Source organism: Erpetoichthys calabaricus, chromosome 11 (assembly GCF_900747795.2).
Source record: "Erpetoichthys calabaricus chromosome 11, fErpCal1.3, whole genome shotgun sequence".
Classification (NCBI taxonomy): domain Eukaryota; kingdom Metazoa; phylum Chordata; class Cladistia; order Polypteriformes; family Polypteridae; genus Erpetoichthys; species Erpetoichthys calabaricus.
This window is the reverse complement of record NC_041404.2, coordinates 103474137-103499895: the sequence shown is the minus strand read 5'-3', so window position 1 is coordinate 103499895 and position 25759 is coordinate 103474137. Positions and strand designations below refer to the sequence as shown.

At 38.4% G+C, this 25759-nt stretch overlaps 2 protein-coding genes across 2 annotated transcripts in view; both read right to left on the bottom strand.

Moving 5' to 3' along the window:
- The window catches only part of LOC127529574 (uncharacterized), an 813564-nt gene extending 803351 nt beyond the window's left edge, over window positions 1-10213 (bottom strand). Inside the window, exon 1 of the mRNA XM_051933553.1 lies at window positions 10103-10213. The gene's annotated coding sequence lies outside the window, so the exon portion shown is untranslated. The remainder of the gene's footprint in view (window positions 1-10102) is intronic.
- Window positions 1-25414, bottom strand: part of zgc:193811 (uncharacterized protein LOC559801 homolog) — a 125572-nt gene extending 100158 nt beyond the window's left edge. The window contains exon 1 of the mRNA XM_028813663.2: window positions 25255-25414. Coding sequence (XP_028669496.1) covers window positions 25255-25323 — 69 coding nt within the window. The 5' untranslated portion in view covers window positions 25324-25414. The remainder of the gene's footprint in view (window positions 1-25254) is intronic.
- Between the last annotated feature and the right edge of the window lie 345 nt (window positions 25415-25759).

Here is a 25759-nt window from a genome sequence, read left to right as displayed (position 1 = left end):
ATTGAGAGATAAATTGTTGTCTTCATACCATGCAGACAGCCGTTCCACCTCATCTCTGTATGCTGTTTCATCATGCCTGCTTATCAGTCCCAGCACTGTCGTATCATCCGCAAACTTGATGATGTGGTTGGTGTTGTGTGTGGCTGTGCAGTCGTGAGTCAGCAGGGTGAACAGCAGTGGACTAAGCACGCAGCCCTGTGGCACTCCAGTGTTCAGTGTAATGTTGCTGGAAGTGCTGCAGCCCATCCGAACTGACTGGGGCCTCTCTGTCAAGAAGTCCAGGATCCAATTGCAGAGGGTGGTGTTCAGGCCCAACCTGCTCAGTTTTACAACCAGCTTTTGAGGGATGATTGTGTTGAAGACAGAGCTAAAGTCTATGAATAGCATCCTGACATATAAGCCCTTTTTATCCAGATGTGTCAGGGAAAGGCAGAGCATATGGCATCCTCACTTGACCTGTTTGAGCGGTCTGCAAACTAAAGAGGGTCAAGGGAGGCAGGGAAAATAGTCTATATGTGTGACATGACTAACCTTTCGAAGCACTTCATTATGATTGGCGTGAGTGCAACTGGTCGGTAGTCATTCAAGCATGCCACTGATGACTTCTTCGGCACTGGTATGATAGTGGTCAACTTGAAGCATGCTGGGACTGACGACAGGCTCAGAGATGTGTTGAAGATGTCTGTGAGGACACCAGCCAGTTGACTGGCACATTCCTTGAGCACACAACCAGGTATGTTGTCAGGTCCTGCAGCCTTGCGTGGATTGACTCTGGATAGAGTCCTCTTCACGTCAGTTATGGAGAGACAGAGTACCTTGTCAGTGGAGGGAGGTGTTGCTTTTCTCACAGGCTGTTTGTTCTGCGCCTCAAACTGTGCGAAGAAGTTCATCCGGAAGGGAGGCATCACCATCGTTGCTGTGGTGGGTTGGGCTTGTAGTTTGGAATTGTCTGAACCCCCTGCCACATACGACGTGTGTTTCTGGTGCTGCTGAATTGTTTGTTAATATGCCCACTTAGCTCTCCTTATAGCGCGAGACAGGTTGGCTCTGGTCACCCTGAGGGCAGCCTTGTCTCCAGATCTGAAGGCTGCATTTTTGATCTTAAGCAGCTTGTGCACTTCTCTCATCATCCAGGGCTTTTGGTTGGCTCTTGTGGTAACATCCTTGGTAACAGTAACATCATCTATGCATTTGGAGACGTAGCCAGTCACAGAGTCTGTGTACTCCTCCAGATTGATGGAGTCACCATCCATAGCAGCCTCCCTGAAAATGTCCCAGTCTGTCAATTCGAAGCAGTCTTGGAGAGCTGAAACAGCACCAACCTGCCACACTCTGATGTTCTTGCGGGCTGGTTTAGTGTGCTTCAGCAGGACTTGTATGCAGGAACCATAAAAACGCCGATATGGTCCGAATAGCCGAGGGGGGGTGGTGGGGTAGGACCTTGTAGGAGTCAGGAGCACTTGTGTAAACATTGTCCAGACAGCTTCCCCCTCTAGTAGCAAAGTTCACATTCTGGAAGAATTTTGGGAGAACTGACTTCAAGTTGGCATGATTGAAGTCTCCAGCAATAATGAAAAATGCCTCGGGGTGTGTCATTTGCAGTTTGCTGGTGATCTCATAGAGTTCCACTAGTGCCTGGTTAGCATTTGCACTAGGCGGGAGGTAGATGGCAACCACCAGCACGCAACTGTATTCCCTCGGCAGGTAGAAAGGCTGACATCTTACCGATAAAGCCTCTATCAGCGGGGAGCAGTGTCGCGCAACTGAGGTAGCGTTCGTACACCACTCTCTGTTCACATAAACATACAGTCCTCCCCCGCAGGTCTTACCGGACAAAGAGGCGTCTCTGTCAGCTCGGAAGATGGTCAGTCCATCTAGCTGGATGGCCGAGTCTGCAATATTTTCCTAGAGCCATGTCTCAGTGAAAATAAAGATGCAACAGTCTCTCATTTCCCACTGCTTGGCCCGCTGCAGCTTTATATAATCCATCTTGTTGTCCAGCGATCGGACGTTCACAAGCAGAATGGACACTATTGCAGGTCTGGTGGGGTTAGTTTTTAGTCTTGTCCTAACACTGCCACGTTTCCCTCATTTCTGCTTCCGATCGCTGCGCTAGCGTTTTGCGTTCTCAGGCTGCCGAAGTAAGCAAAGGCTGTGGTGCGTCTCTGTCACCTCACTGGATATTTCGCTGCATTTTCTTCGGAAATCGAGCAGGATTTGCCGCTCATAAATGTATTTCTGTGTACTATTATCACTTAAATTTTCTTCTTTTCTTATACTAGTTGACAAAGACAAACAAAGATTAACACTAAACACCACGGACTCAGGAGCTCTGAAAGTACATACTTCTGACATATCACCTATGTCCATATATTCGATTGCTTTTAGCTGTTCCGTTATTTCACCGAGTAATAATTTCAGTTGGCGGCATGGTGGCGCAGTGGGTAGCGCTGCTGCCTCGCAGTTGGGAGACCTGGGGCCCCAGGTTCGCTTCCCGGGTCCTCTCTGCGTGGAGTTTGTATGTTCTCCCCGTGTCTGCGTGGGTTTCCTCCGGGCGCTCCAGTTTCCTCCCACAGTCCAAAGACATGCAGGTTAGGTGGATTGGCGATTCTAAATTGGCCCTACTGTGTGCTTGGTGTGTGGGTGTGTTTGTGTGTGTCCTGCGGTGGGTTGGCACCCTGCCCAGGATTGTTTCCTGCCTTGTGCCCTGTGTTGGCTGGGCTTGGCTCCAGCAGACCCCCGTAACCCTGTGTTCGGATTCAGCGGGTTGGAAAATGGATGGATGGATGGATAATTTCAGTTTGTTTGTGCTAATGCAATCTTTATTATCTGTTTATCGATACTTTCGAATTTTCCTACTTTCATAATCTCTAACCTGCTCTGCATATGTATCGCTCCAACGTTTTTGAACATCATTATGAAGTCTTTTATTTCTGACCCGGATTTGACCTATGAGCTTTTCAATTCCACTTGGTCCGGGCTGATTATTACTTTCCTTATTTTCTGAATTTGCACATAGATTATTATTGTTCTGTTGTGCAACCTTTTCTCTCCAGTTCTTTCGTGTCTCTTTTTGACGTGCTGCTCTTTTTTCTTCGCTTAGTCGTTCACGTGCCATCTAGAACGTATAACATTTTTAAGAGCTGGGAGCACATGAAGTGTGTCTGCCAAAAGCATTCCAACAACCGCGAGGTTAGATGTCCTTGAACTTGTTTTAAATTGTTTGTAAGTAGGGCGTGACATGCAAAAGTCACCGTCTCATGGGTCTTCCTTCCTAAGGTTGTAATGTCTAGTCTCCCATGACATCAAAGTGTGTCTCCGAGATGATCACGTCTCGACCCAAGATTTTTTTATATAATAGATAGCTATATATATACTAGCTGTATAAGCCTGTGCTGTAAAAAGCATGGGGTACTGGAATCTATTGAAATCGTCAGAAAAAAAATTGAAATGTAGAGGTATCAGGTAATTGAAGGAAACTACTCTGGGCATCTGTCTCCTAGGAGGTTTTGTTTTGTCAATGTGCTCACATCATTTATGCATTAGCGGCTAAGCGACTGTCTTTCTTCGGAGGTTTCGTTTTGCTGACATGTTTGCCGTGCTTGTGTATTAGCGGCAGGAGGAAAAGTAAAAGGGATGCCATTTTGCCAATGTGCTTGCCTCGCTTCCGTATTAGCTGCTAAGTGAATGACTCTTTCTTCGGAGGTTTTGTTTTGTGGATGTGCTGGCCTTACTTGTGTATCCTCAGAGGTGGAGCCCTTACCCTGACTCCACCTCTCAGTTCTGGGACGGAGAGACACACACACTTCCACACGTAGACATTTGAATATAAGATATATAAATACAGGGTAAGCCAAAATGAAGTGCCACATTTCTCAAGGTCATTGCATGAGGCACAGGCAGCCGAGTAGGTTGAGGTGGGGGTCCTTTGATAGGCAATCCCTAGTTTTCAGTTGTCAAAATGCCTTGGTCCAGTGCACACTGTGCTTTTGCTGCTGAAGTGTCATTCAAAAACAACGACCCAATCAATACTACACAACGTGCTTTCCAAACACACTTCAGCATTCAGCATAATGGTGAAATCCCAAATTGGAAAACAATTCTTCAATGGGTGGCTAAAGTTAGACACACAGGTACAACATTGAACAGAAAATCTCCAGGCCATCCTCGGACTATACAAACACCTGAAGACATCCAAGCTGTAAGGCCATCAATTTTGCAGTCTCCTAGATGTTCAGTGCGCAAATATGCTTCTGCCTTGGGCATTTCCAACAACGTCTTTGAGGAGGATTTTGCATGAGGACCTTAATTTCCATCCATACAAAATAATGGTAATGCAGGAACTCACTGAGAGAGACTGGAAGAGCCATAGAGAGTTGAATGGTTCCATTTGAATGGTTGCGTAAATAAGCAAAACTTTTCCTATTGAGCTGAAACCAACCCTCGTGAACTTCATCAGAGGCCCCTACACAGTGAGCATGTTACAGTTTGGTGCATCATTGCAGAATTTGCCATTATAGGTCCATACTTTGTTGAAGAGTGGGGAGCAACGGTCACTGTCACTACAGAACATTACATTGAAAAACTAGAGAACTTTTTGTGGCCTGCATGATCTGCATGTCATAATGCGCGACGATCATTTAAAAGCCTGTACATCAGTTGTCCTTTTGTCTCACTTCCTTGTCTCGCGGGATGTTAATAATAATAATAATAATAATACATTTTATTTATATAGCGCCTTTCCCATGCTCAAGGCACTTACAGAATATAATAAAGAACGGCAGAATATACAGTATATAGCATTGTACAAACCAGATAAATAAATAAAGAAGATTAAGACAGTAAATTCTGAAAAAAAAACAGACAACATAATTGATGGTCTAGCACACACATACAGGTTACATTGGCATCTTGACAGAGAAGTAAACTGAGAGAAAGGTAAAGTGTTTCAGAGAAATTGTTTGTTTGTAGGACGTGACATGCAAGTAGTCTCGCGGAACTTCAAAGTGTCTCTCCGAGACGATCACGTCTCGACCTAAGATTTTTTTATATAATAGATATATATATATATATTTTGCCCAGCTGGAAGGCCGATGTTCTAGAAGGGCCGGGGGAGCAGATGTTCATAGGACCCTGCTTCCCCTGGAGCACTAGAGGGCAGCCCCCCTGGGTTGCTGTGGCTCCATGGATCCCCGCAGGGCTTCATGGTGGTTGAAGTTTGGGACAGTCCTGTTGTGTTCTGTGGGAACCACCAAGGGGAGCTGCAGAGCCCTACAATGGATTTTAACCATTCCTGGGAGTGATCACAGATTTTCCTAACAAGCCACCTGGAACACTCCCAGGAACAGTATAAAAGGAGCTGCTTCACTTTACATTTAAGGAGCCAGAGTCAGGAGGAAGTAGGACTTAGCTTGAGGGTAAAGAGAAGCAGAGAAGAGAAAAAAGGAAAGGAAGGACTGTATTGTCTATTGTGTGCTTGATACTTAATACTGTGTTGCTGCTGGGGAGTGAGGCAAAAGTGCTTCCCCAACTCTGAATAAACGTCTGTTGTATATATATAAGAATAAGTAATTCTGTTACCAAGTTTGTCCTGTGAGTTTGTTTATAATGATTTCTCGCATCATTCTGTGTTTATGATTTGCTTGTAATTTTATTCTATTTCAGCTGGCTTCAGGAAACAAAGCAAACTGGAAACTCTTGTCTGCATGGTCATCGGAAAGTAGTTTATCTGACTGTCGACTCGGGCAGGGCACTTGAGGCAGAGTACAGGACAATGGGCATCTGCTAAAACCAACTAAATTAATGTAAATAATGTTAAGTGTTAGTTCCATGTGAAGGTGGTCAGATTTTTTTTTTGGAGATAGTAAAAAAAAAAAAAAAATCATGAAATACTTTGCGCCCTCACCCACCATAACCTATTGTCTGTAGGGGAGGAGCCAAAACTTTAGATTCATCAAACATTTAGATCTTCGGTTTTCAACGGATTTTAGGGTCCTCTGATACTGAAAACATCAATATCTCGATGATGGGTGTGTGCCTGTGTGTCACAGTTTCTTGAGGATAGTCTAGAGGTAAAACGGCTGGACAGAAAAATACCAAACTCGAATCTTAAGCCTGTTATGAGATGACAATGTGATGATTAGTTTTTGAGCCAAATGGTGCAAGAGAAAGAGGTACTGTAGAGGAACCCTCAAATATTGTAATTTTACAATTAATTATAAATTCTTCTCGACAATTGCTATTGTAATTACTTATTTTATGATCAGAAAGATCAGCATCACAGCGGTAATTAATTACTAAAATGTTATAGAATAGTTTGGGTAATTTGGTTACTAGGGCTCAAAGCCTACTGATGCTCATATCCAAATTTTTTAATGTTATTGCAGCCATACTATCTTTCCCTTAATGTACCAACATGCAATTGCTGTCCTTCCCATGTATATATTTCATTTTCTCCCACTAACAGACCCTAGTGAACAAAGCCAACCAGGATCCCAAGCTATTTCATCATGTGGTGGGTGCTGCAACGCACTGTACCAGTGCATGCTCCCCAACATGACCTAACCTAACTTGACACTTTAATTATAATTTTGTACACTTAAAGTATATTTTAAATGGAAATATATTTTAGTATACTTAAGCATACCTGAACTTAAGTATATTTTTTAGAAGTACAGTTTGGTGTATTTTGTGTGTATTTGCAAAATAAAAGTAAATGTCCTTTAGTATACTTAACCGTACTCAAACTTTAATGTACTTGTGATCAAGTATACTTTGTGTAATTTTTGTATACTTTAAATAGTATATTATAAATGTGACTTTGTTTTAGTGTACTTAAGCATACTTCAAGTCAAGTATACATGTCACAAGTATAGTTTGGTATATTTTTGTATACTTTAATATTATAAATGTAAAATTGTTTTACTTAAGCAACATTGAACATTAGAACACTCTAAACAAGAGCAGGCCATTCAGCCCAACAAAGCTCGCCAGTCCTATCCACTTATTTCTTCCAAAAAAACATGAAGTTGAGTTCTGAATGTCCCTAATGTCTTACTGTCTACCACACTACTTAGTAGCTTATTCCAAGTGTCTATCGTTCTTTTTGTAAAGAAAAACTTCCTAATGTTTGTACGAAATTTACCCTTAACAAGTTTCCAACTGTGTCCCCATGTTCTTAATAAACTAATTTTAAAATAAGTCTCGATCCACTGTACTGATTCCCTTCATAATTTTAAACACTTCAATCACGTCACCTCTTAATCTTCTTTTGCTTAAACTGTACAGGCTCAGCTCTTTTAATCTTTCCTCATAATTCAGCCCCTGTAGCCCTGGAATCAGCCTAGTCACTCTTCTCTGGACCTTTTCTAGTGCTGCTATGTCCTTTTTGTAGCCTGGAGACTAAAACTGCACACAGTACTCAAGATGAGGCCTCACCAGTGCATTATAAAGGTTGAGCATAACCTCCTTGGACATGTACTCGTGCTATATAACCTAACATTCTGTTAGCCTTCTTAATGGCTTCTGAACACTGTCGGGAACTCGATAGCTTAGAGTCCACTATGACTCCTAAATCCTTCTCATAAGGTGTACTCTCGATTTTCTGACCGCCCATTGTGTATTCAAACCTATCATTTTTACTTCTATGTGTATTACTTTACATTTACTGACATTAAATTTCATCTGCTACAAATCTGCCCAAGCCTGTATGCTATCCAAGTCCTTCTGTAATGATATAAAGGATTCCAAATTATCTGCGAATTCACCTGTCTTGGTATCATCTGCACACTTAACCAGCTTGTTACTTATATTCCTATCTAAATCATTTATATACATTAAAAATAGCAGCGGCCCTAGCACTGACCCCTGTGGAACACCACTCTTAACATCGGTCAATTCTGATGAGATTCCTCACACCATCACCCTCTGCTTCTTGTGTCTGAGCCAATACTGCACCCATCTAAAAATATCACCCTGAACTCCCACTTACTTTAATTTCATGCCCAACTTCTCATGTGGCACCTTATGAAATGCTTTCTGAAAGTCCAGATAAATAATATCATATGCTCCACTTTGATCATATCCTTTTGTTGCCTCCTCATAGAATTCCAGCATGTTAGTAAAACACGACCTCCCTCTTCTGAACCCATGCTGACTGTTCAGAATAACTCCTGTCCTTGCCAGGTGTTGCTCAATCTTATCCTTAATAATTCCTTCCATTAATTTTCCTGTGATGCATGTTAAGCTTACTGGCCTATAGTTGCTTGGATCTGCCCTGTCACCCTTTTTATATAATGGGATGATATTTGCCATTTTCCAGTCCTTCGGAATCTCTCCAGTGTGCAATGACTTCCTAAAAATATGTGTCAAGTGTTTATATATGTACTCACTAGCCTCCTTAAGAACTCGAGGATAAATATCTGGTCCTGGTGATTTGTTTGATTTCAGCTTATTTAATCTGAGCAGCACTTCTCCCTCTACAATTTCCAAATCCCTCAGTACCTCCTTAGTAGTCGCGTTTACCTCTGGGAGGTTATCCACTTGCTCACACCTCAGAAAAATGTAGGTTTAGGGCATCCACTATTTCATTGTCTGTATCTTTTAATTCCCCTATACTATTTCTGATGCACTTCACCTCCTCCTTGATTATTCTTTTACTACTAAAATACAGAAAGAATCTCTTAGGGTCTTCTTTTGCCTTATCTGCTATATTTCTCTCAAACCGTCTTTTAGCCTCCCTGATATCCTTCTTAATGGTTGCCCTCATGTTCTCATATGTGCTACGATTCACTTTGCAGTCATTAGTCTTATATGCCTAATAAAGCAGTTTTTTTCCTTTGCAATTTCTTTTTTAAATTTTTATTAATCCACCGTGGAGTTTTTTTTAAATTTCTGATTAATTCCAAATTTAGGTATGTATCTGTCCTGCATTACATGTAAAACATTTTTAAACCTGTTCCACTACTCCTCGACTGTCTCCACACTTAAAAGCTTATCCCAGTGTATCCTACTTAGGCATTGTCGCATCTGGTCAAAATTAGCCCTACCAAAGTTCAACTTAACAATTTTAGTCTTTGATAGATAGATAGATAGATAGATAGATAGATAGATAGATAGATAGATAGATAGATAGATAGATAGATAGATAGATAGATAGATAGATAGATAGATAGATACTTTATTAATCCCAAGTTGCATCTGCACTCTTAGAAAATATTGAGAATTGTATTATATTATGGTCACTTGACCCTAGTGGTTCAATCACTTCTACACCCTCAATACTATCTTGATCATTACAAAATGCTAAATCCAGACAGTCTTCACCCCGTGTTGGTGCTTTAACATGCTGTGTTAAAAAACAGTAACCGAGTAATTCTAAAAACTCCTGCTCTTGTACTCCTCCATCTGCAAGGTTATCCCAGTTAATATTTGGATAATTAAAGTCCCCCATGACTATAATATCTCCCAGTAAACTTGCTTTTTTGATATTACTAAAAAAGATGTGTGTTGAAATTACTGTCTGAATTGGGTGGTCTATAACACACTCCTAAAGTAAGACATCTTTCCCGGAGAGGAAAATATGTTACACTCATCCCCATCATTGTTATTTAACCAGGTTTCCGTTATTATTATGCTATGCATAATTATGCTCTGCTACATACAACTCCAACTCACTTACCTTATTTTTGATACTTCTAGCATTAAGGCAATCTATTTGTAATGTGTTACTCCTTCTACATTTAAATGTTTGCTTAGAATTTACATTACTATGCATTTTTATTTCTACCCCATTGTTTGTTCCTCCATGTATAGATCTAAACCTGGCCTGTCCTAAACTCCCTGCCCCCCCCCCCATTCCCTAGTTTAAACAATCCTCGACTAGCCTACACATACGCCTCCCCAATACATTGGTGCTCCTCCAGTTCAGATGTAACCCATCACGGCGGAACAAGTCTTATCTGTTCCAAAAGGAGTCCCAATACCCGATAAACCTATACCCTTCTACCGTGCACCAAGATTTGAGCCACACGTTAAGCCTTCTAATCTCCTCAGTCTTACCTGGACTGGCTCGTGTCACAGGCAGGACTTCGAAGAAGACTACCTTGTCAGTTCTGCTCCTCAGCTTGGTACCTAACTCTTTGAATTTGGATCGCAGAACTGACAGACTACCCTTATGTATGTCATTTGTTCCAACATGGACAATGACAACTGGATCCATGCATGACCCAGTATTAAGCAAAGTTGGCTCATCATAAGGCTGTTAGTGTGCTTTAGTAAACATGGGCGTTATTGTGAATATCAAACATGTAAACCCTCGAATCTGAATTTGTTTTTATTGAGTTTATGAAGGAGATTGCTGTATTAAAATTGACGATAAAATTGTCATAGTTCAAAATATAAACGAATATGAAGAAAGGAAATATACTTATAATATATTTTTATAATAAATATAAAAAAGTCCTCTTTAAAGCTCGCTCAGAATACTATTCTACATTAATAGATCCTCAGGTACTGTTTAGAACAGTGGCTAAATTAACAAATGGAAATTCAGATCAACAGTACAAAATACCAACAGATATTAGCAGTACAGACTTTATGAACTTCTTCAATGAGAAAAATAAAAATATAAGATCCCAGATATCTGCATCACACTACAAACCAAATACTAGCTTAGCAGACCCTGTCTCACATTGCATTCAGCACTTTAATAATTTTAATCCTGTAACTGAGCAGGAAGTCTTAACTTTAATTTCTAAAATGAAGCCCACTACTTGTTCCCTTGATCCAGTGCCAACAAAACTAGTAAAAAGTGCAATGAATGTTCTTGCAGCGCCTATTCTAAACATTATCAGTAGTTCATTATTGCATGGCACAGTACCTGATACACTAAAAGTGTCAGTCATTAAACCATTACTTAAAAAGTCAGACCTAGACCCACACATACTAAATAATTATAGGCCTATTTCAAATCTGCCGTTTCTCTCTAAAATACTAGAAAAAGTAGTCGCCAATCAGTTTCAGTCACACCTTACGCATTACAATTTATTTGAGAAATTCCAGTCTGGTTTTCACACTGGTCATAGTACAGAAACGGCACTAACGCGGGTTGTAAACGACATTCTGATATCCTCTGATGAAGGAAACTCCACTGTAATTACAGGTGCTGGTCATAAAATTAGAATATCATGACAAAGTTGATTTATTTCAGTAATTCCATTCAAAAAGTGAAACTTGTATATTTGATTCATTCATTACACACAGACTGATGTATTTCAAATGTTTATTTCTTTTAATTTTGATGATTATAACTGACAACTAATGAAAGTCCCAAATTCAGTATCTCGGAAAATTAGAATATTGTGAAAAGGTTCAATATTGAAGACACCTGGTGCCACACTCTAATCACCTAATTAACTCAAAACACCTGCAAAAGCCTTTAAATGGTCTCTCAGTCTAGTTCTGTAGGCTACACAATCATGGGGCAGACTGCTGGCTTGACAGTTGTCCAAAAGACGACCATTGACACCTTGCACAAGGAGGGCAAGACACAAAAGGTCATTGCTAAAGAGGCTGGCTGTTCACAGAGCTCTGTGTCCAAGCACATTAATAGAGAGGCGAAGGGAAGGACAAGATGTGGTAGAAAAAAGTGTACAAGCAATAGGGATAACCGCACCCTGGAGAGGATTGTGAAACAAAACCCATTCAAAAATATGGGGGAGATTCACAAAGAGTGGACTGCAGCTGGAGTCAGTGCTTCAAGAACCACCACGCACAGACGTATGCAAGACATGGGTTTCAGCTATCAAATTCCTTGTGTCAAGCCACTCTTGAACAAGAGACAGCGTCAGAAGCGTCTCGCCTTTGGACTGCTGCTGAGTGGTCCAAAGTTATGTTCTCTGATGAAAGTAAATTTTGCATTTCCTTTGGAAATCAAGGTCCCAGAGTCTGGAGGAAGAGAGGAGAGGCACAGAATCCATGTTGCTTGATGTCTAGTGTAAAGTTTCCACAGTCAGTGATGGTTTGGGGTGCCATGTCATCTGCTGGTGTTGGTCCATTATGTTTTCTGAGGTCCAAGGTCAACGCAGCCGTCTACCAGGAGGTTTTAGAGCACTTCATGCTTCCTGCTGCTGATGAACATTATGGAGATGCAGATTTCATTTTCCAACAGGACCTGGCACCTGCACACAGTGCCAAAGCTACCAGTACCTGGTTTAAGGACCATGGTATCCCTGTTCTTGATTGGCCAGCAAACTTGCCTGACCTTAACCCCATAGAAAATCTATGGGGTATTGTGAAGAGGAAGATGCAATACGCCAGACCCAACAATTCAGAACAGCTGAAGGCCACTATCAGAGCAACATGGGCTCTCATAACACCTGAGCAGTGCCACAGACTGATTGACTCCATGCCACACCGCATTGCTGCAGTAATCCAGGCCAAAGGAGCCCCAACTAAATATTGAGTGCTGTACATGTTCATACTTTTCATGTTCATACCTTTCAGTTGGCCAACATTTCTAAAAATCCTTTTTTTGCATTGGTCTTAATTGATATTCTAATTTTCCGAGATACTGAATTTCGGACTTTCATTAGTTGTCAGTTATAATCATCAAAATTAAAAGAAATAAACATTTGAAATACATCAGTCTGTGTGTAATGAATGAATCTAATATACAAGTTTCACTTTTTGAATGGAATTACTGAAATAAATCATCTTTGTCATGATATTCTAATTTTATGACCAGCACCTGTATGTTGTTGGACTTAAGTGCAGCATTTGGCACCATCGACCATTCTATTTTACTGCACAGGCTAGAAAATGATGTTGGGCTTACAGGCACTGTGCTCGCTTGGTTTAGTTCTTATTTATCAAATCGATTCCAATATGTACAGAAATGTGCTGACAGTACTATACACAGAAGTTCAATATGGTGTCCCGCAGGGCTCAGTACTGGGACCTTTACTCTTTTCACTTTACATGCTTCCACTGGGATCTATCATTAGGAAACATAATGTTAATTTTCACTCGTATGCAGATGACACCCACTTATACCTTTCATTTAAATCAGATGAAGTTTCTCCGATGTTGTCTTTAATTAGTTGTTAGCGAATTAAAGGAGTGGATGAATGAGAACTACTTGTCTTTAAATACAGATAAAACAGAGATGTTAATTGTTGGAGGGAATGACGCTGGTCATAACAATATTTTGTCATCATTTAACTCAGTTGGAATCCCAATTAATTTTACTGAATCAGCCCGCAATCTAGGAGTTATCTTTGACTCTAGCATGTCATTTAAAGCGCATATTACAAAGTTGTCCAAAACATGTTTCTTCCTTCTTAAAAATGTTAGGAAATTAAGGCACTTTCTAAATAAACAGGATTCTGAGAAATTAATTCATGCATTTATCTCTAGTAGAATTGACTACTGCAATGCGGTGTTCAAACTGTTCTTTATACAGCCTCCAGTTAATACAAAATGCGGCTGCAAGAATTATTACAAGAACAAGAAAATACGAACACAAAACTCCAGTTCTTAAATCCTTACACTGGCTCCCGGTTAAGTTTAGGGCAGATTTCAAAATCCTTCTTTTAACATATAAAGCATTAAATGGCCGAGGTCCGGCTTACTTGTCTGAACTTATCATGACTTACAAACCAGAGCGCACATTAAGATCTCAAGATGCTGGTCTGCCTATGGTTCCAAGGATTAATAAAATAACAATGGGAGGTCGAGCTTTTAGTTGCAGGGCCCCTAAACTGTGGAATTGTCTGCCTGCTACTATAAGAGATGCCCCTTCGGTCTCAGCTTTTAAATCCCAGCTGAAGACTCACTACTTCAGTTTAGCATAAACTGATTAGAGCTTCTGATTAACTGTACATACTGCATCTCTGTTGTTAGTCATTAGCACTAAAACACAAGTAACATGATAGTTAGAATTGGATACTAACCCTCACCTATTCTGTTTCTCTTCTCGGTACTCAAATGTGGCACTTGGTGCCACGGCCCACCTGCCAAGTTGTTTTGCCTGCATAAGGTAAAGTCATCCCTGATGGAGATCGCAGGAATCGTGAGAAAGAGGTGTCCTTTCATCAGATTGGCTGGCCCAACACTGTTTCAGACGTGGAATGGCCAAATGGGGGAGGCAGCTTGATGGATGAGGTCTCCAGGAGTCTAAAATTATCCAAATCTTATTATGTGATATCATCTACTGTTAAATTCTGCTCCGTACTTCTAAAAATTTTTATTTTTCATTGAGGATTTGTTCTGTTCTGTGTATTGTATTGACCCCCTTCTTTTGACACCCACTGCACGCCCAACCTACCTGGAAAGGGGTCTCTCTTTGAACTGCCTTTCCCAAGGTTTCTTCCATTTTTCCCTACTAGGTTTTTTTGGGAATTTTTCCTTGTCTTCTTAGAGTGTCAAGGCTGGGGGGCTGTCAAGAGACAGGGCATGTTAAAGCCCATTGCAGCACTTCCTGTGTGATTTTGGGCTATACAAAAATAAACTGTATTGTATTATATTGTATATTGTCTATCAGGAATACTAACACAAGGTCTATTGGTTTTGGCATGCAGAAATATGCCAATAGATAACAAATATCTTGTACAGGCTTTTAAATGTTCAAAGCGCCATGCGAGATGCAGATCATGTGGCACGGCAGCAGCAACAATCCAACAACTGATCGAGTAAAGAGGAGGTAAAAAAAAACAACTATTTGTTTCCCATTGTATCACCATTTAAAAGGGGGTTTCGGAGGAGCGACCGTATCTCCTTGGAGTGCGTTCAGCCCTCCTCTTCACAACGTGAGTGGCGAGACGTGAAGTCGCTGACACGTAGCGCAGGCATGGGGTTGGCGAGCGAAACGAGCAGGGGGGAACCCCCTAGTTTTATATAAATCATTTGGGTGTAAACCAAGGAACCAACTGGAGTAAATTGCATGAATCGATTGACACTGTATATAAATTCAACAGTTTATAAAATGAACCTCTATTCTTTGTTTCTCTGACCATTCTGATCATTCTGACCATGCTGTAACAGACTGCTTCTGAAGAATGCTCCCTCCAAGGCATTTTGCTGAGGAGTAATTAAAAGATACAATGAACAACTTTTCTCCTGCCTGATTAATGAATTGTCCTGTTAAGAGGATGTTTCTTTCTTTAATAAGATGTTAAATTGCTACCACACTGACCATGGAGAACTCTGATGAAATGCAATGACAATGTGCAGGCCACATCAACCTGACATTACTCAACTACATGCTACATCTACACATCTACAGTGGAATGGCGTTTAACCCAAGAGTGTGTGGAAATGCCAAATACTGAGTTTAGAAACTGGTCTACCTCACAACAAAATGTTTGACCAAATCAAGACGTTTATGGCCATAAGTATTTATCTCCATTTCTCTTTAATTTAGCTGCCTCCATGTTTGTCACATTAAATAAAACTCTGATAACCAGACAGAACTGTGAAGCACAAAAAAATACCCTAAACATTTTACATTTTAAGTAAAAGTATTCTGAATCTGTGCAACTTTGTGTTTGTATACAATGTTGCTCACAGGACTCATTGTTTTCAATGTCTTTTCTTTACCATCTAAAGTTTATTCCTACCTACAGTTAAATTGATCTTACTCTCTTTTCATCTATTTATTTTTCCATTTTTCATCATGTTTGCCATTTTACAATTTAAATTTCACACATCAAAAGTTGTTTTACCCCATCCCTGACAATCTGTATACTTTATATTATTTTTATTATCTTGCTTGTCAGTTTTTAGGAGAACTGAAGACTGCTACTGTAGTCAAATCTTTGTTGAAAACTAAGTGAAGTGCCCATAACCTGACAGCTTTTACAAATATGATCTGTGGTCAGACAGTACTGGATCTGGCAATATGTAGGGCAGGGCAAAATGCTTTGCTATAGCTCTACTTATAGATTGATTAGCTACAAGGGCGGAGGGGGCAGCTACTTATTTAACATAGGTGCTTGAACTTTTAGTAAATTTTCAATATTTCTTGATTGTTCAGATTCTTGTGCATATTTCTATTAGATCATACATCTTAAGAAATTATGAGCTACAGTGATTTCTTTTTTATGGAAACTTTTCACAGATTACTTTGCTTGGGATTCAAGGAGGCATTGATGTTAGAAACATGGTGTGGAGAATTTTGAGGCAAATTATGACTAGTTCATTGGCCAAATGACTGGAAGGGAATAAATGGAAAAACATGTTTCCATAGTCTTTACATTAAGGATATTGTGATTAGTGAGTTTTTATAATGATTTCGATACACATACACTGCCTTACATAATGAAGCAATCCGCGACTGAAAATTACTGAGGAATGAGTACCTTTGTGTTATTTACAATAAATCAAACCAATAAAGGTAAACTTAAATGTATTCTGACCAAATAAAAATGTATACATTTTTTCTGCATTTACGAGCTTAGGTCTCTCCTTTGGCTTGGACAATAGTTTTGTATTAAATGTCACTTTCCTTTTCAGAAACTACTTTTTGAACAAATCTTAAGAATAACCTAACAATAGCTGACTCAAGACTTGAGCAAAATAAGCAGCTATTCAGGGTCCTGTGGCCACCACGGAAACTCCAACTGAATATGAAAAAAATATTTAATGAATAAAAAAGATCTAATCTAACATTAAACGAAATGCAATAGGCAACGTACTAAATGATGTTAAAAAAGCAAAACACGTCCATTCTACTGTAATGCCCATCCTAATTGTGGATTGGACTGCAGCAAAACATTGCAGTGTCATTCAGTTGGGTTATCAGATTGTTTTTTTTTTTCTTAATTATTGTGGGGTTTCTGGATTGATTGTGCTGGAAGAAATGGGTTGGGTTCAAGAAAAAAAATGTAGCCTTGTTTGATAATTTCTTACAATATACACTTTCTTACACTGGAACTTCAATTTTTTGCATACCCCAGCGTATTCTCCAGAGACACACAGAGAGGGAAAATAAGCTTGGGGTCAGAGGGAAATCTGTTTGTACAGTGCCCCTAGTGTGATTGCAGGTTAAGGACCTTGCTCAATGGAGTAACAATTCTTCTGGCACTGCCAGGATTTGAACCAGCAACCTTCTAGTTACCAGCCCCATATCCTTTTGCCAGGAAGCCACCGCTCTGCCTATTTGTGTTTTGTTTATTGTGCAAATAAAGAAACCGAACAGCCAAACTTCATTCCAGACAAAAGTATTGGGAGGATTAAATGACATGTTTTAATAATGAAACTGATATGTATTTTATGTTATTGCTGTTTGTTATATACTTACATAATTTAAATGCATATGACTTTCTAGTTCACCAAAATCAGTAAAACCAGCCTATTATAATAAAAAAAATCCTGGGACGAGACAAAGAGTTTTTAGCCTGGGACGAGACGTGACTTTTTTAGAGAGATGCTTTCACGTCCCGCAAGACAAGACTTTGTGCCAAGAGATTTAACCACGCCCAGGGCTGGAAATAAAAGACAAAGAGTAGATGACAAAGTAGAATGTTATAAAGAATTCAAAAATGTTGGCATGATACACATGCAGAGCAGGTTAGAGATAATGAATGTACTAAAATTCAAAAGTCTCAAAAAAATTATATGGAACAAACAAATGGAAATTATTACTCGGTGAAATAACAGAACAGCAAAAAGAGATTGAAAATATTGTTCGGATTTAAACTTTAAGTCAGAAACTTGTAGATCATCTAATTCGTGTTGCCATCAGGGAAAAGTAGTGTTTCTTCCCAATGAAGAGGCGTATTCACAAGAATTAAAAGATTTGTTGTTTGGTGAAAGTGAAATCCACATACATGAGTGGCAGAGACCTGAATTGGCTGGTGCGTAGCTCAGGCTGGGGGGGTTGGCAAGCGAAGCCCTCTAGTGAGTATTATGATTACGAATCAAGTACGACAATGATAAAGAACACTTAATGGCAGCAACTTTCCTGTTCAGCATGGGTAACTTGAAGTATTGTATGACCTTAATCAGATCAGAAACATACTGGCGTCTGTAGGGCAGAGCGTCACCAGAATAAAATTCTGCTTTTCTCTTTTGTCTTCAGCCAGAGGTGATGCTAACCCATAATCAGGATAAAAAACAGTGATAAGCAGTTGGTGATGCTTGCAAACTAGCTACAGGGATGCATTTAAAGCCAGTCGTTTACCCAATAATGCATGCAAATATCTTACAACTATCTGAATTTGTAAGTATTGCTTCTTGTCAGAATACAACTACATTTTCAGTACATTATTTAATGTAAATAAACAACAAAGACATAGCCTACCCTTGAAGCATGTTTTTTTTAACATTATGATTGTATGCAGTCAGTGCTCATGTCTGACAAATACCCAGATGTCAACTGTTGATTGACCCAGACTCTATAGTAACAGTTCTTTAGATGCAGCATGAAAAAACTCTACATCAAGAGCCACAACTCAGGATACAGAAATATGGATTAAAAGATGACTTCATCTGGCTGCAGACAGGGATGAGGGAGATGAGCAAGAATGCACCGTCAGAAGAAAAACTACTGTCCAGAATCAGGTGAGCACTGTCAAGCCACAAACATGTCTAGTAAGATGCTGATTAGAAAATTGTATAATTTCAAGTAACTGATCAGCTGTTCATGCTTGGCTGCAGGCAAAATTCATGTTATTGTTCTTTCTAGTCATCATTAAGACCAGCCTTTATGGGCATATTAAACATTGTTGATGACAAATTTGTTAAAGGTGATGTCGGTGAGCTTCTAATGCACTCTTGTGCCACCAACATTTCTTAAAGGTAGGTGTACAACATGGGCTTCAGTTTTTTATGTTGAGAACATAAATAACTGCAGTTATCCATTTATAATGTGATGTTATATCAGTAACATATTCTCTTGAGCTATCTGAGCACATCAGATCTGTGAAGGAGTGCATAGAGGTGATTCATGACATGATGAACTTGGAAAAAGGAACCTCATCATCTGTGCTCTTGACCTCTGGAGCCTCCTTCTTCTATGACAGACACAGATGTAGAAATGGTATGCTACAACTTATGATTAACAATTTGGAATTGTTCAGAAGAGTCATCAAAAGAGTTGATTTGATCATACATAAAAGTCTTTCAATACTCATTTTTCATGGTATTGATTCTACAGTCTGCACTTCTGGATTGCTTTGACCATTGAGGCTTATTGGCTGCAAAAATTCTATTGTTTATTTGAATCTTAGTACCTGATATTGCACCAAAGTATGAGATTTTGGTATTATGACAACACTATTGTCCACTAACTCAAATGCCTAAAAGGTTTAAAATATTTGAAAATGACTTCATTTTGGTTATACCAATATGTTAGTAAATATGTGTTTTGTGGGTAACATCTTTATGGCTGATATTTTATGTTAGAAAGTATGCATTTATAAATGTGTGTACTTTTTTGTCTTCTCATATAGCATTCTTTGGCCAGTACAAATATAATGGGTCCAAAGAAGGCTTACAAGAGGCTTAACAGGTCTAGAATGCATATCTTCTTTCACACAGGAGTTGGCTATTTTAGTTTTTTCCAGGGAAAATTTGATGGAATCAACAATAACAGTGAAATCCTTAAAAGAAACCCCTCTAAAAAGACAGTTTAGCATGGATAACTTGCAAGCTAGGTACTTTATAGCTGGAAAAAATTACTGGAAATGAATTATGAATAAAGATTGTTATTGATTATAATGTACAAATTGAAGTATTTAGATAGTGTTTGTTGTCTTAAAAATTCTAGCTAAATACAATAGTTTGTAATAACAAACCAACACACTATTTTTATTGGCATTAAATATTGATTGAATACTGTGTTAACCTTTAATTGTGACCTTTCTTCTTTTTAAACTGTTTTAAAATGTTTTTATAATACAGTGTACTTGCATGCATACAAATTTTGTCTCCCTCATTAGTACTATACTATGTTGATTAAAATATTGTACCGTACTGAAGAAGATATACAGTACATATGACCAACTAACACTAAATACAAACAGTATATATCTGTTCCAGCCTACGTTCCACTTTTATTTAATGACACGGAACTTCTTAATAACCTGAGGAACACCTACTATTTTACTTATTGAACAAGTCAAGTCAAGTTGGGGAGCATGCACTGGTACAGTGTGTTGCCGCACCCACCACAGGACGAAACAACTCAGGATCCTGGTTGGCAACCCTCCAGGCAGACACGCGGTCCAGTCCCACCCTCCGGAAATGATGCTCTATCTGCCGCAGCCAAGTGTTATGTAGGCAAACTCTAGGCCTGGTCCAGCCACTCGGGTCCCCAACAATGAGGATCCAACGAGCTGGATCACCCTCTGGGAAACGTGCCACATGGCTGTAGTGCTGTAACTGATGTTCCCTCACAATGCAGGCAATGTGCCTCATTTGGGACTCCATGAGCAACCGCTCATTCTACACAAAGTCAAACCAATGGTACACAAGGATTTTCCGGAGAGACACAGTACCAAAGGAGTCCAGTCTAAACCTCAGGTCACTGGATAGTGTCCATGTCTCACAACCATATAGCAAGACAGGAAGCACCAGGACTCTAAAGACTTGGACCTTCGTCCTTCTGCATAGATATTGGGAGCACCACACACCCCTTTCCAGCTAATTTATGACCCCCCAGTGCTATTCCAATCCGTCTACTTACTTCAGAGTCACCACAGACATGAATGTCACTGCCAAGGTAAATAAACCTCTCGACAAGGACAAGGTCGACACTCTCTCCGCAAACAGACAAACTGCTGATGGCTGTGCCAAAGAGGTCATTAAAGGCCTTGGTTTTTATCCAGGACACTCACAAGCCCAGACACTCAGACTCCTCGCTCAGTCTCTCGAGCGCCCTGATCAGAGCCTCCATTGACTCTGCAAAGATCACAGCAAAATCAAGATCCTTGAATCACAGCTTAAAAAATAATACAAGTAATACAAGTTTAAAAAATGCAAAGAAAAAATATTTTTTATTTTATTTTTATTTCCTACATGTTTTCCCAGATGCGGTTATGGCCAAATTTGCCAGTTCATCTGCCTCTGATGTACGAGCCAAGACAGATATGCAAGAATGAAATGTCTCTCTATTATAAAAAAAAATCCTGGAAAGCAAAAGCAAAGCGACAATACGTGGTCTTCTCGGAAGTTCTCAGAAGACATTTAAAAGACCCGCAAGACAAAAGAGACTTGCCACAGAGTGTCTCGCGGGGACCGTAAACATGAGACTCTTGCAAGACACGTCCTACTTACAAAAGATATCATATAACAGCACACACATCTTAAAACTGTCAGTAGTGTAAAAGCACATAGTACACACATATCATGTGCTCTCAGCACATATAAAGCGTATAAGGACAATACAGAGAATAGAGACCCAAAGGCGTTGGAGAGAAAAAAAGGCACATAAGAGATTATGAAAGCAGTGGAATTCGAAAGTATTGAAGCGTCCCAGCCAGGCTGAGACCTTTTTGGTTTTAAGTGACTGTTCGGTTCGATTGAGGGAGGGCGGACTACAGCACGGAAGACTGATAGCGAGGTATTGATTGATGCGGTAAGGGGGGGTGAGACCCGGGGGAGGAGGGGTTGGAGAGGGTGCTAGAAAGTTGTGTTTGGGGTTAGGAAGTCGGAGATTGTTCAAGTAAAACGTTTGTGACACTTTATCATGTCAGTCGCTACAGTATCTATGAGAATTTGTGGTCCTGGAACAGTTAAAGCAACGACAACTTGAATTTCAAAGAATACACAATTCGATCAGGTGAATATTGATTATCACGGAGAAGCGATGCAAATTTTAACAGGCGAAAAGAAAGGTAATGTATATATTCCGCGAATAACATTACATACCAAAGGAGATTGTGGTATGCCATTCGTATTAAAATGTTTACAGTTTACCGTGAGCACAGCTTTTGCTATAACAATCAATAAATCACAGGGACAAACATTAGAAAAAGCCGGATTATTTATTAGAGAAACAAAAACAATATTCACTCACGGGCAGTTATACGTTGTTTTGTCACAATGTGTCTCCAAAAAATATTGTTTTTAATGAGGCTTTAAAGTAAAAGTGCAAATAATGAAATTGAAACAATTCCAAAGAAAAAAAAATTTTAAATTGTATATCCGATTAACCAAACACAGGGGTTGGCGAGCGAAGCCCCCTAGTTTTCTAAAAAGAAGTGATATTTTTATTTGAGATGGCTTTTAGTTTAGTTGAGCTTTCTGTATAAATAAGCCTTTTGCCAGAAAAGGGTTAGACAGCTTAATTTGACTTTTGATTAAATTTATATTGTTGTGTTTTGGGGCTAAAGTTAAGTGCCCTCAGTTTATTATAAATAAATGTATTAATTATTATTATATATTATTATTATTTATCATTTTTATAAAATAAAGGTTGACTTTCATTTAATTAAAATTTCTGTACTTTTTCCATATGTACTAATTTATTCACACAATATTTTACCATATTGAAATTGTTAATTTATTTTAATAATATAAAAATTATTTTAACAGATTACACAATATATATTTTAACATGTTTGGAACACAATAAAAGTATAATTTTAGCTATATTATATATATATATAAGACAAAAGCAAAGTACTTATTATATTATAAATGCATTTATTCAACTCTTTCAAAGACATTTATTATTCATTTAAAATCTAATTATAGTGGTCATGTAATATAACAAAATATATTTTAAATTTATTGTAAATACGTAACTTTTATTTTAATACACAATTAAAGTTCCATTATAATGTACTATTTTGCAAATTTAAATAAATTTAGAAGTATGATCAAACACTAACAATATTTTAAATGTATTTTATCAACTATTTCAAATACATTTATTACTAAAATAAAATGTAATAATAGTGCGCTTGTAATAGATACATCTATTGTTAAGTATGCATAGATTTTTTTAAACTACACATAAAACAATATAATTATACTGAAGTACAATTAAAATAGCCCACTTTAGTACGTTCAAGTGTATATAACACAAATAAAGTTTTTACAATTTTTGTACAATTTAAATACATTTAACACAAAATTACTCGTTCCAATTTAACACATTTGAATATACTTATTTGTCCTGACCCAAGTATATTTTTTCTTACATTAGCATTTAGTACACTTCAGTATACTTTTTTTTTTTTACCTGGGGACTGCAACATGGAAAATTTTTCTGTCAAAGTAAATCATTCAGCTCTGCATGATTTTCAATAGATCGTCTTTATAACAAAATATTTATATAAAAAAAATAGTTTAGACAAATGATACAATACAAACTATCAAATTTCAAATGTCCAACCATATAGCTTATCCATTCATTCCACTTTTTGCAGTTGTTTAAAGTGAGATTTTGTGTTTTGAATACCATACTTGTCACTGTTCTGATCAAAAGTTAAAAAAAAAAAACCTTTGCTTTCTCCTTAAATGCAGTCAAGAACATCTGTGTAATAAAATCTGTTTTGTTATGAGCAATACAGATGTTACTATTATTAAAGGTTTACACACTTACATTAACCCAGTTGACTTTCAATGTAAAATAATATGTGTACTGCTTTGCTGCACAAAAGCAATTACTGAAAACAGGTCTAATATGAAAAGTACTTAAGAGGTTTTATCATTAAACAATTTGAATATTTCTCAAAATTAATGTAGAATTCCACAAATCACACATCCCAGAAACACAATTAGGTGAATTTTTATCTTCTTAGCTGAAGATTTCAACAGTCCCATTTAGGGTTAACTTTGCAATTATTGATGGATCACTAAATTCCAATATTAAAAAAAGAAATGTTTTCCATGAACATGTTTTCAAACATTTTGAAAATTTTCATAACTTTAAAAGCAATGATTATACGTATTGCTACAGACAAACAATCATACTGTATATGTATCAATACTACGTTTTAGGTCCTCAAGACAATAAGGTATAATCGTTGAGTACATTAAGTATGTTACTAGGTATATTAAGTATTATTATTAAGAAAAGTACACTAAGTCAAGCCAGGTACATAATAGAAAAATGAAAAGCACAACTCCAGTTTGAAACAATAAAATGTAAGGAAACCCACAGTTTTCAGGGTCATAAATATCAAAGTTAGTCCAACCTTGACCTCCCCGTATGGTAAAAGGTGGAAATTTTGTTGAAATACAAATTAAGATTATTTTAATAATCGTTTTAAACAGTGGATTCTGAAAACAATTAAGTGCGTTTAAATGCTTGCTTATATAATTTTAGAAATACCAGATAGATGAAAAGAAATAGCAATTTCCTGGATAAGGTATCAAACAGGAAAAAAATATTCATGATTTCCCGAAGTTTCTAAAACGTTGAGTGCATTTTTGTTCTTCTCTATCCAGATTGATGAAAAGAAATAGCAATTTTCTGGATAAGGTATCAAACAGGAAAAAAATATTCATGATTTCCCGAAGTTTCTAAACCGTTGAGTGCATTTTTGTTCTTCTCTATATAAAATAACACGGACATGTCTGACTGATTATTCGTCCGAATTCTGAACTTTTATCATTAAATACAAGTCTTCAATTTCACCAGCTTCCTACGCACAAGCGGGCAAAATACCTTCTCTCCAAACACAGTTACAAATAAATGTTACTACAAATTGCCTAAATTGGTCAGACGGGACGCGCACACACGTCAACCTATGGTACAAGATGCATTATGGGACGCTGTTTCCCGAGCAACGCCGCAAACGAACTTAGAACATCAATTCTTCAACACTTCCTTATGTCGAATGTGCGTGTTTGTAATTGAGTATCAACTTTGCACATATCACCTCTCATATAATTTTATATGTGAGGCCATTTGCAGGATCTCTTATTTGTTAGCTGCAGTGCTTTCCTCGGGACTGAATCTAGGTTCCCTTTTTAATATACTTTAAAATTTTGCAATTAGTTATTGGCCCGTCTCTTTCACCAACTGCATGTTTTATGACTAATTAACAGTGATTCTAGAGATTTCCGTGCTATAAAAGCACTGAAAGGAGTAATTCAAAATTCATGTCAGCACTACAGGTTATCGCCTAGCTCGTTTGCACGAGTAGACTGCCGCTCCATAGTTCATGCATTGAACCATATGCTTCCAGCCAGCGAAAATGAAATTTATTTGCACACTTCGAAAATTCGTTACCTAACTCTTACATAACAAATAAAAAGAAGGACAGTCGTTGCGCTTGGTTTGCTTGTTCTGGTACTCACAGCAACTCGATCTGTTTTATGCATGTTTTCCATGGTGCCGATCGGCGGTGCCTGCGAACTGGATACCATAGCCAGGTTGAAGCCTTGGACAGAAGGAGCTGCCTGAATCAAACAATAAGTCTTGGACGCCACCGTTTGTTTATCCGTTGCCGTGGAAGCAGCACTAGTAATAGTTTGTGACGATACACGCCAGTTAGAAATAGCAACTTGAAGAATCAAATTCCGTTAAATGGTTAATCCATTCGTGACATTTGTATAATAGAAGCGATGTAGTTACGAAACAGCTCTGTAGCAGTATCTTCCTCGGCTAATGGATCTTTAAGTTTAGTAATGTCAGTCTTTTTTAAAAAAAACCTGCAGGCGGGTTGGACTCTGCAGTGTGGTAAATTATAGTCTCGAAAATGGGAAACGTCCTGTTCCGTATTAGACAATTTTCTTAAAATGTGTTAAGTTTAATTTTTGAGAGTAACCAATCAGATTTATAATTTCTTTAAATCCTCCAACC